Below are 14,633 nucleotides of genomic sequence, written 5' to 3'. Positions count from 1 at the left end.
GAAAGGTAACCCATTGGAGTTTGTTTTCCAAAAGTCAGAGTTTCTTGAAATATCACTGAAATAAAGTAACAGAAGCTCAAACACACTGGAAGCGAAAGTTTTTTTTTTTTTTTTTTTTTAATTTGAAGACAATACAACCATTCTGCATTGTTTTTCTGAGCTATGTGTCAGCAGGTTTAAAAAATAAAAATAAAAAATAAAAAAAAACATATGGACACTTGGTAACCAAAGGATATGATGAGTTATTAGAGGTGTAAAAATCCATATAATTTATACTATATGCTCGTGGAAGAAGTAGTAGCTTGCTTTCCCCCTGCTACCTCCGGCAGGTCTGAAAAATTGTAGAAAATAAACTCATTAGCTATCTAGTTTATTCATCCATTGATTGAGTTTGATCGATTAAAGTTTATGTCAAATACGCCACTTTCATCAACATATACTCTAAATATTTTTATTACTATTCAGCATGCCTATTCCTCATTTATGAGCGTACTGAATAATTTAAAAAATATATTTTGGGAATGTATTTAGTTGCTCACCAATATCAAACAGGATCAAATCCTCCATTGAACATGTTTTCACTGTCCTCCTCAAAAATATTCACTCAGACAGGTGATTTCTTTCAAGACCTCTAAATGACAAATCAGCTAATTAGATTAGACATTGAAAAATACATTTTTGTTGTAAAACAAACTTTGTAGGCATAAAGTCGCAGGAATGTTGAGAGAGCATACACACGTTGTAAAAGTTATAGTTTCCTTACGCAGGAGAAACAATGCATGTCCTTTTATGCAAGCCTAACAACCAATATACTGTTAGAAATGTAATTTCATTATCTAAAATGCTTCTCGGTTGTCACAATAGCTTGCCACTGGCAGTGTGCTGGGCAGAAGTTATACTGTTTACATATTGAGTTGTTGTGGGTCCCTTTGGCTATCTTGAGGGACAGCTTGGCCAGTACTGGTCAGAGATATATATAGGTGCGCTCATTTTGTTTTAGGGATCCTATAAAAAATTGAGGAATTTCTAAGTAAAAAATGGACATTCTGTTGAGGTTTCTCTGAGCTTCCAAATCAGATGTTTGAATAAGAAGAAGAAGAATACATTTGGCCAGTGTAACTGGTGATAGTGAAAACCTGTATAGATACCAGACCTGCAGGAATGGAAATGCTTACCCCTGCTTTCGTATGGCCTTCCAGACGTAGCACGTAATGGCACCAAAAACAAGAAGAGCAACAAGAGCAGGAACAGCAGCAGCAGCAGCAATCTGCAGTGGGGTCATGCTGGAACCTGAACCAAGGGCATTTCAGTTAGATATTGCAAGACACACTTTGGACAAAAAACAAACAAACAAACAAAAAAAACATTTATGCACTCAATCACAGGGGACAAATTAATAGTGCTGTTTAACAAAAAAACTACCATTTACAAAAAAGGGGAAAATCTACCTCCTCACAGAGACCAGGGAAGGTAGTAGCTCTGATGGTCTCTATCTTTCCCGCATTGGGAGCTGCAGTTGCTTATTTTATTGTTTTTTTTACACTGTAAGCCTGGTCATGCGATTGTGCTATACTTAAATTTCATCTTTAACAGACAAAGATAATGTGTCATTAATACTTATCCCAAAACTGAACACAGAAATGAAACAAGGGAATTTTTTTTGCATTTACTGTCTGGTAGGAACCAAACAGGTGGCTTGATGCAAAAAATTCATAAAAAATCTAAAGGTTTACCAGATGACTCGGTCCTGTTGGTGTTGTTCCTCTCTGACACAGATGTGGATAGGTCGCCTGTGAAACATTGAATCTGCTGCAGTCCATTGATAATGTCTCACTTCAGTTGAGTACAGTGGCAGAGACATTGTAGGCATGCATACTGTTGACCTTTCCCAGCAAAATATCTGCACTTTTGGTTACTGTATGCTGCTCTGCATACGAGCATCTGCTTTGCTCCGTTGCACATGACTCTTCCCCTTGACTAAATGTTCATCACCTGATATTCTAAAGCAGGCAACCAGTGCATCACTCTGGCACCAGATTTCTGCACAATTCTCACTGCCCCCAACCCCCCGTAGTCTGCGATAAAAAAGCAAATCTATTAAATTAATCTGTTTACAGTTATAACAGGAGAAAAATGTCAAGATTGTTGTTTATTTAAGCACTGTTTATGAAAAATTAACAAGCACTGTCTGGTTCTTGTACCAGTCCTCCTTACTGGCATACCCACCGCAGTTTTGATACAGCACAAAGGTTGTGAGAACAAATAACACATCTTTTTTAAATATTGTTCACCCTTTGTGAAGTATAGATGTGAATGTATTACCTTCATAGGGCTTGGTTTCCTCAGGGTGGACCTCATTTTCCATGGAAATGCCTGCAACAGTTATAATCAGTTAAGTTCTTTGGCATTTCAACTGTAGGGCAAAATAGACCTGGTGGGTCTAGGTGTTTCATCTTTTCAGTTCCACGTTATGAATTAAACTTTTGTTCGTATGTTGCTGAAGGAATGTGCCAATTGTAGAATGGATTTTATTTTAAATGCAACATTAGGAAAATGACTCTGTGGTAATTTATTTTATACATAAAACAGAAATGAAGTGTTGAAACATTTTGCCTTGAATTAGTATAATAGGAAAAGTGTTGCATATTATTTTATGCTATTGTGTGGATGTGTGCAGTGGATCTGTGTATCATTTTGGTGATTGTATAATATCTTCACTTACTCTCTTCATCTTTTACAGGGCATTTGGTTAAGTCTGGGGAAAAAAAACAAAAAACAGGATATTATATTGGGTATATTGGGAATATGTGCCATTTCAATGGGGAATATGGGCTGTATATGAAGCTAATTTTGGTCATTGTAAGAGAAAAAAAAAAAAAAAGACTGGGATTCAATCAGCAGATGTTCTTAATGGCCAATGACTGCCAATTAAATGCAAGAATTTATACCTTTTCTTCATAGACTCAGATTGGGAAGTTTCTTTTGATTGCTGAATTGGCCAAACAATAAATAAATAAAAATAAACTTGCTTTAAATTGTTCCACAAAGTTAAGGACAAATGTTAATAGAATCCGAACCAAAATGAAAGAAAAATAAAGACCAGTAAGAAATGTTTTCATTACTAGCAGACGTGGGTAACCCGGCTTCAAAGAGTAAAAAAGACTGACCGTGTATTTTCTCCAGCACCATGCACTAAACCAGCTGATTCTAATTAGCATAACTCTTCAGTATGATAGAACTAATTATTGTAATCAGCTGGTTTAGTGCATGTTGGTGGAGCAAATACATGGTCAGTCTTTTTACTCTTTGAAGCCGGGTTACCCACGTCTGATTACCAGCATCCCTTAACAGAGGAGTTCCAGTAAAAAGTACAGAAATGATACAGCCTCTAAGCCCAACAGAATGGGAAAGCATGGCTGGTATCAGATTGATATCTAACCTGCCAGTTCAAATGGACGTCCGTTACATTTGCAGCTTAAATCTGCATCACAATTATACTCAATGCAGCTGCTGTCAATTTTGCAGAGATGTGTTTGATTGGTGGAGGTGCAAGTTGGTTCTGGTGACCCCCTCATTTCGAAACATTCAGGAGCATCACACGGCGATTGCTTTTTACAGATCTCAGGTGTTGCTCCTGAAATTGAGGAAATGTGTACACACACACACACATTATTGTTACAAAAATGTTTTCTCAGCCATTTTATTTGAATGAAAGATTTTCTCTCATGTTTTTGAGCATTAAATGTAGCTCAAATGCAGCCTGTATTATTTTATACAGCCTTTCATGCTCGTTTTAGAGATGACTGTATAACAATTATATCAGGTGTTATGGTGTAAATGGAAATAACAGAATCAACAGCATAATCTTAAGATTATTTTTTACTTTTACTGTAAAAATTGAAGAAAACATTTCATCTGACTGAAATGAGAAAATGTTCCTATATGGTTTCAATATAACTCCAGCCACTGAATATTACTTAAAGATAAAATCAAACATTACCGATGCTCTGAAAACTAATCACCAGGAGAAATCCCCAAACGAGCATCTTTCTGTTATACAACAGAAAATCAACACATAATTAGTCGAGTGAAAGCACAAGGTTGTGGCAACAACCTGGATATGTTCTGGCATCCATTTTGTTTTCGTTTAGCTTACAAGTCCGTACCAGTTGTGTAAATGTGTTTATTCACATTCACATTAAATGTAAAGGTATAGATGTCTCGGCATCTGCTTAAATTTTTAAAATATTGGTACAAAAAGTTAGAAATACTCTTCAATATCAGGACCAAAGTTATTTTAATACCTTTCAGGGAATCATCCCCATCACATACAAGCATATCCTAGTGGGCTACAGGCTCATTCTGGGCCCCACCACATACACTACCAACCCAAAATTTAAGAATCACTGATATAGGACGGTAATGCATTTTCTAAGCCACACATAAAAGTTAAACAGTGTAAAATGTTTACAATAATAAAAATTTGCGAGACTCACCTTTTCACCATTGCTAAGGTGTAGCGTGAGTAAAATAGCTGTACTTCACGTGGGTGCTACTCGTTGTGGGTTAGCGTGTGCATTGACACTCCGATGCTCGTTTCTCGAATCTTTCCCTGTTCTCGAAGCTTCCCTTGTGAGCTCATGCGTTGTACATCGCAACGGAAGCACACTTTCCTGTGAATCTTAGATCTTTGTTTCGAACGAACTACAAATTTCAGGGATTCAGAAATCTGGAGCTAGCCAAAAAGAGAAAGTGTTCAGTTTTATTTTCGGACCTGTACTCCAGCATGTGTTCAGGCTTCATCCTTTGCGGTGTGTAATTTTGGGAGGAGGACAGCGTCATTGACTCCAGACCAAATGGAACGTCAGACGTGGCGGGGCAGTGGGGCGTCACAAAGGTCCCAGGTCCGAATCCCAGCCGGAGCCTTTCCGGGCGGAGCCTGCATGTTCTCCTCGGGGCTGCGTGGGCTTCCTGTGGGTGCTCTACTTTCCTCCCACAGCCCAAAGACTTTAAGACGACTAAAGTCTGATACACTCACTCACATTTAACAATAATCTGTCCAAGTCAAGGGTTTTACTCCTAGAGGTGCACACATCTTAAGATTCTGCAAAGACTGGGAATCATGCAGCTTCACACATTGTAAAACTCCAACAGGATTCTTTTGGAGATATTTTTCATGTTAGCCCTCCTCTTTCTGTCGGAATCTCAGATAGAGAAGAAAAATAGGAAGACGGTACTGTGTAAACTATATAGTCAATGGAGCAGCAGCAGCAGCAACGGCTTTCGGCCACTGCCGCACCTGTGTGTGCAATGCCAATCTGTGCTAAAACAGCAGAAAAGACACTTTCCTGTTTGTATTTTAAACTCTTGAGCGCTGAATATTTTTTTTTTATCCTTGTGCACGAGTAAAGAAACCTTGTTTGATGATCTTCTGAACCTCTGATTGAAACAACCTTGGATTTAACGCAGGCGGGTCTCTCCTCTGGCATCTCCCAAAATATTTAATATTTAATGAAAATGGCTCGATATCTGAAGCAGCTGGCTCTCTCCTCTCTCCTCTGGTTCTCCCCATTCTTCCTGATCCTGGGTGCTGCAGTCTCCCCTGATAAGAACTGGGGCTGCTTTCAGATCCTCTTTTCCAGATCAATCTCCTGTGTCCCAGTACCTTCACTGAAAATAGTGGGCATTCTGAAATGAAGGAAAATAAAATCAAGTTAATTTACAACAGCCAGTCATGAATCAAAGTCTGACTGCTCCACCAAGCATCAAAATCCAAATGACAGTTTAACCAGAAAAACACAACACACCCAACACAAAGCTGATTATTCAGTTCTAGGGAATGTTTTACATTCTCTTGGTTGACTCAGCAATTGTGAAACCACCAACCAGTCCAGGCAAGTACTTGCTGAGGTAAATATGTTTCAGTTGTTTCACTACCTACAGAAAGTAGTTCTTTATTCCACAGACTAACCACTCAGGCATCCAAAACTTCCTCAAGAAGCCAGCAAAAATACAAAATCCCAAAGAGAAAGCAAACACCCACTGCAAGACCATACACAAAATCCAAAATCCCTCCTCCCCAGAGCATACAATCAGGTCTTTTAATTAGGCCCAGTCGTTAGCTAATGAGCCACAGTGCTTCCCTCTAGTGGACAGCTCCCCAATTACCTTCCTGGCACCACACTAGCTATACCACGATTCAAAGGGAAATCTAAAGAAAGAAAGAGAAAAATAAAGGTAATATAGTCAGTCAGGGGAACCATGGTGCAATCTGAAGAAGCCAGTCATCAGTCTACATCAGAATATGGGCAATGTCCCTTCGGGGGGGTGGGGGTGTGCCAGGTCCCCAGATGCTGCTGAACAGGGAAGTCTGGCAGGAGTGTGGGGCCAAGAAATATTTTCGAGAGATAATGAAGTTGTCTGGGATAAAGACATATTTTTTCTTGATTTGTTTTAATATGAATTTTGAATAAGCATAATACAATTATAATTAATTAAATTGAAATAGTAAATTTGCATTTTGGAAAATGTAGCAATGCATACAACTTGGCGATTATGGGCACTTTTAAACCTTGTCATTTGGTAGGATGAAGTTTCATGTGAGCAGAAACTCAGAAACAGAAATATAAATTAGAACACAGTTGATCAGTGATAATTCGCATCATTTGAAATAGCTTATGCTGCTCCTAACGTTGGTAATTATTTTGTGTGTGAGTAAAAATAATAAGCATCATTGACTAGCCACTTGCAAGATTAGTATTTATGAGAACACACTTTTTGACCTTTTTTTTTGACACAGAGCTTCCTATTGTTATTCCCAAGCCAAAAGTCACCGGTCCTTACCAGCAAGAGACAGGCTATCTCCATCACTTCTTTTTTTGAACACATGGTGGCACCAGAGAGCATCCGTCTGAACTGGTGGAGAAATGAAAGTGGCCTTCAGAGCATTATATACGCCTTTGGAAATGACAGAAACAGAAGGAGGATCCTGACTACAGAAACCGCACAGACCTGAATTACAACATTGCACAGGGGGACGCATGCGGAAACTCAGGCTGCATGGTTCAGGACGACATGGACAAAATCTCTGTGATGTGTGGAAGGCCATAGTCATAAACATCAAGGCAGAGTCCAACTTTCTGTGGCTGGTACGCTATGCTCAGTCATGAGTCCTTAGACCACCCGATTGTCTTAACACCTTATACATGGAAGCCTGTATGTATGTATGCAAATATGTACGTAAGTATGAATACGCATATTGATTATATTATATTATTATATAATAATAATTGGGGCGACATAGCTCAGGAGGTAAGAGCGGTTGTCAAGCAGTCGGAGGGTTGCCGGTTCAATCCCCGCCCTGGGCGTGTCAAAGTGTCACTGAGCAAGGCTGAAAACCGCTCCTCCCTGGCAGTGCAGGTAAACTTACGCAAAGACTAAAAACTGGCTCTACCACCAGACCCAAGACTGAAAACATGCAGGGTTCCAGCAGGTAATGCAGATCCTATCGATCCACAAAGCCTGTTGAGTTTCCCAAAAGATTTCACTGCAGGCTTAAACTGTGCAACACTTTGCCTGAAATACTATTAGGGCTGTACTGCCTGCCCACAAATTCAACTTTTAAAAAAAATTAATTAAATATATTTTTAAATTTTTTATTCATGGAACATGAAACATCAAATGGAACATGAATTTCTAGTTTTTTAAAATTGGAATTTTGGGTTCATTTTTTGAGATGTGAACTCAAAATTATAAAACTAAAGGCAAATAAATTAAATGAAATATTTCGTTCACAGTTGAAAAAGTCAAATATATTGATTGATAAATTGACTGATATATACACACACATATATATATATATATATATATATATATATATATATATAATATATATATATATATATATACTGAAAAATCCATTACATTTGATGTGTGGGAGTAGGTGTTCTGATGTACATTACAGAAATCATCCACGGAGTCCAAGGCTGTCAATTTTACATGATTTATTAAACAATAAAAAAATAAAAGAAAAACCCCCTTCTACTATTTATATACAGCTGTGCCAAATTTCCCCCTCCCCCTGCCCAATCCCCTCCCCTTCCCCCTGCCCATCTCCATTCATGTCTTCCAGCTCCATTATAGTTTGGTCCTGTGCCAGGGGCTGTCTCTGTGGGTCTGTCCCTCCCAGCTGTGGCTCCCTGTGCCTGATCAACGAATTAAGGACCTAATTAGGAGTTTTTAATTTGATCAGTGAAGAAAACCGCTACTTCTTTTCATGTAACTGCTTGCAATACAGCACAATAAGCACGATGTGAACATGGGACATGGCATGCATAGCTATTTGAGATATGATGTGGTTTAGGAGGATAAATACAGTAGTCCATCTAAACCTGAAAAGCCCCTAATTAAGAATTATAAATGAACATGATAAAATTATGTAATTGCATTTGGTGGTTGGAACATAAACAAGCATATACAGGGTAAAGATTGAGAACCATGGGATTAGATGATGTAAACACCATTCGCATCCACACATCCGCTCCCACCCCCCCAGCCCCCCCCAACCCCTCAACACCCCCCAAACAAGTCAATATATTTGGCCAGTGTAACTGGTGATAATGAAAACCTGTATAGATACCAGCCCTGTAGAAATGGAATTGCTTATCCCTGCATTTGACGGGCCTTCCAGACGCAGTATGCAATGGCACCCGCACCAACACCAACAACAGCAGGAACAGCAACAGCAGCAGCAATCTGCAGTGGGGTCATTCTGGAACCTGAACCAAGGGCATTTCAGTCAGACACTACAAAACACACTTTGGACAAAAAAAACATGCACTCAATCACAGGGGACAAATTAATAGCGCTGTTTAACTAAAAAGCTACCATTTACAAAAAATGTGTCATTAATTCTTATCCCTAAATTGAACACAGAAATAAAACAAGGGAATTTTTTTGCATTTATTGTCTGGTAGAAACCAAATAGGTGGCTTGCTACAAAAAAAAATATAAAAAATCCAAAGTTTTACCAGATGACTCGGTCCTGTTGGTGTTAATCCCCTCTGACACGTCGCCTGTGAAACATTGAATGCACTGATAATTTGATAATGTCTCACTTCAGTTGAGTACAGTGGCAGAGACATTGTGGGCATACATACCCACCACAGTTTTGATACAGCACAATAGCTGAGAGCAATGCTCACGTGTTTCATGAGCATAGATATAAATATATTATTTTTTTTGCATTTATTGTCCGGTAGAAACCAAACAGGTGACTTGATGCAAAAAAATCACAAAAAATCCAAAGGTTTACCAGATGACTCGGTCCTGTTGGTGTTGTTCCTCTCTGGCACTTCAGGTGTGGATAGGTCACCTGTACAACATTGAATCTGCTGCAGTCCATTGATAATGTCTCATTTCAGTTGAGTACAGTTTTGCTTTGCTCTGTTGCACATGACTCTTCCCCTTGACTAAATGTTCATCTCCTGATATTCTAAAGCAGGCAACCAGTGCATCACTCTGGCACCAGATTTCTGCACAATTCTCACTGCCCCCTACCCCCTGTAGTCTGCGATAAAAAAGCAAATCTATTAAATTCATCTGTTTACAGTTATATATAGCACTGTTTATGAAAAATTAACAAGCACTGTCTGGTTCTTGTACCAGTCCTCCGTACTGGCATACCCACTGCAGTTTTGATACAGCACAAAGGATGTGAGAACAAATCACATCTTTTTTATATTGTTCACCCTTTTTGAAGTATAGATGTGAATGTGTTACCTTCATAGGCCTTGGTTTCCTCAGGATGGACCTCATTTTCCATGGAAATGCCTGCAACAGTTAGAATATGATCAGTTAAGTTCTTTGGCATTTCAGCTGTAGGTCAACATAGACCTGGTGGTTCTAGGCGTCTTCTTTTTCAGTGCCACATCACGAATTTAACTTCTTTATGTTGTAGAATGGATTTTATTTTAAATGCAACATTATGAAAAATTACTCTGGAATTTTGTTTTATACACAAAACAAATAGTGTTGAAACATTTTGCCATAATTTTGTAGAATAGGAAATGTGTTGCATGTATTATTCTTATGCGATTGCGTGGATGTGTGTATCATTTTAGTGAATGTAAATTGCTTTCACTTACTACTTTGATCTTTTACAGGGATCTCAGGAAACTCTGGGAGAAAGAGAAACAAACAGGACATTATACTGAGAATATTGGGAATATGTGCCATTTCTAAGGGGAAATTAAATGGCTTCTCAGCCCATTCTTACGTACAGCCAGCATCACACTTTTATCTTACCATCCAGTTCAAACGGACCTTCTTCATTGCAGAAGCATGTTAATTGTGCCTCACATTCCAGTTTGATGCGGGTTCCACTCATACTACAGTGTTCTGTTTGCTGGATGGAGCTGCAAACGGCGTTTTCTGAGTCCCTCATTTTAAAGCACTCAGTGACATTGCACTGCAATTCCTTTATACAGTACACAGCCTCTGCACCTGAAATAGAGTTCACACACACACACACAATTATTTATTAATAAATAATTGTTCCAAAAAATGTTCAACAATTTTATTTGAATTAAATATGTTCTTTCCTGTGTTTGAGCATAACACGTTGAGTACAACTCGTGCCATTTTATACAGCCTTTTTGCTCCCTTTTATCATGGGTGCCTGCAGTTTTGGAGGTGACTGTGATAATTATCAGATGTTATGGTGTAAATGGAAATAACAGAATCAATTCCATAGGCATAAGATTCATTTTTTAACTTTTGGGGAGACACACCGCTGGACCACCTGGTCTCATGTAGTCAAACACCAAGCCTCTTTTACTCTGAATCAGAGAACGGATTAAAAATTGAAAACATTTCATCTGACTGAAATGAGAAAATGTTCTTAAATGGTTAATATAATTCTAGTCACTCTGAATCAAATTAAGGAAAAAAAAAAAAATCAAACCTTACCGATGTGCTGAAAATAAATCCGCAAGAGAAGGTAAAAAATCAGCATCATCTTCTGCAAGAGAAAATTTGCGCTTAATTAATCTTGTGAAAGTACAAAACATAGCCTAGCTGACTGCCGACTCGTCAATAAAGACGACGATATCAATAACTGTATAAACAAAAAGTTGCGGCCTAACCGTAGGAGACAAAGCAGTTAGCATATTAGCCTCCCGGTCAGATCTGATTCTTTCCACATACGGAACATGAAATACCAACTACAGCTTTTAAATATCGGGATCCAAATTAAATATACTTCTCTAATACTGGGACCCAAATTATAAACACTTCTAATATTAGAACCAGAATTAGAAGTAGTAGTTTAAGGGACCTATCAGACACACAGGATAGCATAGCCTAGCTGACTGCCGACTCGTTACGGGACTCACCACTCACTTGGGTCCCGATGCGTAGTTTAAAAAAACACTGCGATAGAGGATGACGATGCTGTTGTTCACTCAAATACGAAAGTGAAAAAAGAAATAACTACACAAATAGCTTTATAATAAGTGCAACTAGCGCCGCTCACCTTATGCACGGACATTCTCCCGCACAAACCTCTGTGCATGAGCGCTTCTGCGTGATACGTAACCTGCGTGATACGTAACCTGCGTGATACGTAACCTGCGTGATACGTGGGATGACATAGCTCAGGCGGTAAGACCGATTGTCTGGCAGTCGGAGGGTTGCCGGTTCAAACCCCGCCCTGGGCGTGTCGAAGTGTCTTTGAGCAAGACGCCTAACCCCTAACTGCTCTGGCGAATGAGGCATCAATTGTAAAGCGCTTTGGATGAAAGGGCTATATGAATGCAGTCCATTTACCATTTACGTAATGTTAATCCAGCCCATTCGCTTCCAACATGGCAAAAGTGCAAAAAATATGAATTTCTATTTCATCTGGAACACACTTTTCATATATTTGAGGATTGGCATAAATTATACTTTTACTGTTTAAGTAAAATGGACATTTTGATTTCATTTTTCCTTCTCTCCATTAGATTTCCTGTAGCTTTAGTGTTGCCAGTCTTTTTTTTTTTTTCTTAAATGTTTTTTTATTTTTATTTTGTTGGAATATTCTTGTGTAGTCCCAGATCCATATTTGCATATTTGCACATATCTGCAACATTTTATATGAAAAAGGCTTGAAGCAGGTGGCTCTCCTCTAGTAAGTTTCTCCCAATAATGTGTTTTTATTAGCTTTTAAATTACTTACACCTATTTTCTTACCTTGTCTTGTGATGTCTTTTGTGTTGTATTGCTGTATTGTGTTGCTCTGTTGTTCATTGTACCTGTGGAAAGCTGCATCTCCTGCCGGAAAAATACATTTATTTCTGGATACGGATAAAAAAAAACCTTCAATCTTTGATGAAAACAACCCTGGATTTAAAGCAGGCAGGTCTCTCCTCCAGTAAGATTCTCCCAAAAGGTTTGATGAAAATGGCTCCAGATCTGAAGCATGTGGATCTCTTTTCTTGTAAATACATCCCAAAATATTAAATGAAAATGGCTCGATATCTGAAGCAGCTGGCTCTCTCCTCTCTCCTCTGGTTCTCTCCATTCTTCCTGATCCTGGGTGCTGTAGTCTGCCCTGATAAGAACTGGGGCTGCTTTCAGATCCTCTTTTCCAGATCAATCTCCTTTGTCCCAGTACCTTCACTGAAGATAGTGAGCATTCTGAATGAAGGAAAATAAAATCAAGTTAATCTACAACAGCCAGTCATCATGAGTCAAAGTGACTGCACCACCAAGCATCAAAATAGTTACATGGAATAATTTAGTGGAGCTGTTCAGTGGCCAACAATTGAGGATTATGGTTGTACTGGGCAGATCCCAGGCGTGAATGTGTATGAGTGTGAAGCAGGGCGTTCCTGCATAAGAGCATCACGTGCTCAGTGAACGTACCCTGGGTAAATAAAGGTTAAAATAAAAAAATAAAATAAAATGCTAATGAGTCCAGTATTACCAGATAAAACACAACACACTCAGCTGATTGATCCGCCTTGTCTACTCTCAGCATTTCAAACAACGCCAACCGGTCCATTCAGTTCATTGTTTATTCATGAGTTCATTAAACTCATATTTACATTACATTACAGGCATTTAGCAGACACTCTTATCCAGAGCCACTTACACAACTTTTACATAGCATTTTACATTGTATCCATTTATACAGCTGGATATATACTGAAGCAATGCAGGTTAAGTACCTTGCTCAAGGGTACAACGGCAGTGTCCTACCCCGGAATCGAACCTGCGACCTTTCGGTTACAAACCCAGTTCCTTACCCACTGCGCTACACTCCGTCCTCCGGAGTGTTTTCTTATTTTTTCGTTGCTTTTTTAAAGTCTCATTTTAATAGTGTCTAAAGTGCTATCTTATACTTTTTAATATTTCAACACGGATATTCACAGTTATTCCCAAAAGTGACATCACTTGCCCACACAGTTTTGCCCTGTCACTTCCATTTTGAACTTCCATTTTGAATACATGGCGGCACCAGAGAGTGTAAGTCTTTACCGGTGGAGGAAAGAAATCAGGCGGAGCACTGTCATTTATGCCTTTGAAAATCATAGAGCGTACACAGGAACTGGAGAGGGTAGGAGTGGCCAGTCAGTGAAGCCTAGGAAGTATCGGGAAACATACTGCACATGTTCACAGCTGCTGAGGGCAAAAGAGCTTGCTGCCCATTGAATTAAAATGCAGAATCATGTGATTTAACAACCAAAAAAAAAAACCTCATTGGTCCAAACGTCTTAGGAAAATAATTTTTTGAATGTGCATATTTTATTACATAATGCATATTTTTCAATCTGCTTTTAATATGAAACGTAACAGTCCTCAATTGGGTATCAAAATATCGTCAGGGAAGATTATTTAGCCTTCAAAAGTCTGATATTCACCATTCAGTTTAATGGGGAGCTCAATGTTTTGCACTCAACAACGAGGACATGCACAGTGCAAGCTTACTTCCGGGGCTACACATCTTAGGTTGGCTGAGGGCATGCTTTCTTGTCTAGTTAAATATGCATGTCCGTGTTGAAAACAATCAGAGGCAGAAGCAGGATGAGGATCCGGACTACAGCGACCGCATTGAACTTTATTACAATATTACACAGGAGGACACATTTCTGAAGATATCAAATCTCAGGCTACATGATTCAGGAAAACACGTTTGTGGTGTGTGGTGTGAAGGCTATAGTCATCGAATTCATGCCACTGTCAATCTTTCTGTGGCTGGTAAGGCTTTAATATCCATGCCAGGTTTTGCAAACCACCTGACAAATAATCATTTCCTTCTTTGTTTTTTTCTCTGAGCTGCACTTACTTGAACTTGGAAGCATAGCACTTCAGCGATGACACCGTAATTGATGTTAAATATATGAGTCTTGAGTCCTTTATGAGAATCACTTGAGCAGTGCTTTGCACCCAGTGAGTCATGAGTCTGAAGACCAGCCCGTTCGTATTTACACCAAATACATTATACGCATCTGGATATGATCTGTCAAATTCCTACTTGTAAATATAAAACATATCCCAACAATATTAATGGTTTCACCTCCAATGGATTCTGGGAGAAGAATCAGAAAGTATTTTGGAATAATTAGAATATCCAACAGTTACTTTTTTTT

General features: G+C 38.8%; 1 protein-coding gene across 1 annotated transcript in view; it reads right to left on the bottom strand.

Moving 5' to 3' along the window:
• LOC135247989 (uncharacterized) overlaps positions 1-14,633 on the bottom strand; it is a 107,820-nt gene that overhangs the window by 85,146 nt on the left and 8,041 nt on the right. Inside the window, exons 9-16 of the mRNA XM_064322073.1 lie at positions 12,232-12,678; positions 10,969-11,020; positions 10,306-10,503; positions 10,146-10,178; positions 9,781-9,831; positions 9,314-9,373; positions 9,030-9,074; positions 1,176-1,290 (exon numbers count right to left, since the gene is read on the bottom strand). Of these exons, the coding sequence (XP_064178143.1) occupies positions 1,176-1,290; positions 9,030-9,074; positions 9,314-9,373; positions 9,781-9,831; positions 10,146-10,178; positions 10,306-10,503; positions 10,969-11,020; positions 12,232-12,309 (632 nt within the window). The 5' untranslated portion in view covers positions 12,310-12,678. The remainder of the gene's footprint in view (positions 1-1,175; positions 1,291-9,029; positions 9,075-9,313; positions 9,374-9,780; positions 9,832-10,145; positions 10,179-10,305; positions 10,504-10,968; positions 11,021-12,231; positions 12,679-14,633) is intronic.

Source organism: Anguilla rostrata, chromosome 1 (assembly GCF_018555375.3).
Source record: "Anguilla rostrata isolate EN2019 chromosome 1, ASM1855537v3, whole genome shotgun sequence".
Lineage (NCBI taxonomy): Eukaryota > Metazoa > Chordata > Actinopteri > Anguilliformes > Anguillidae > Anguilla > Anguilla rostrata.
This window is presented reverse-complemented; position numbering and strand designations above follow the sequence as displayed.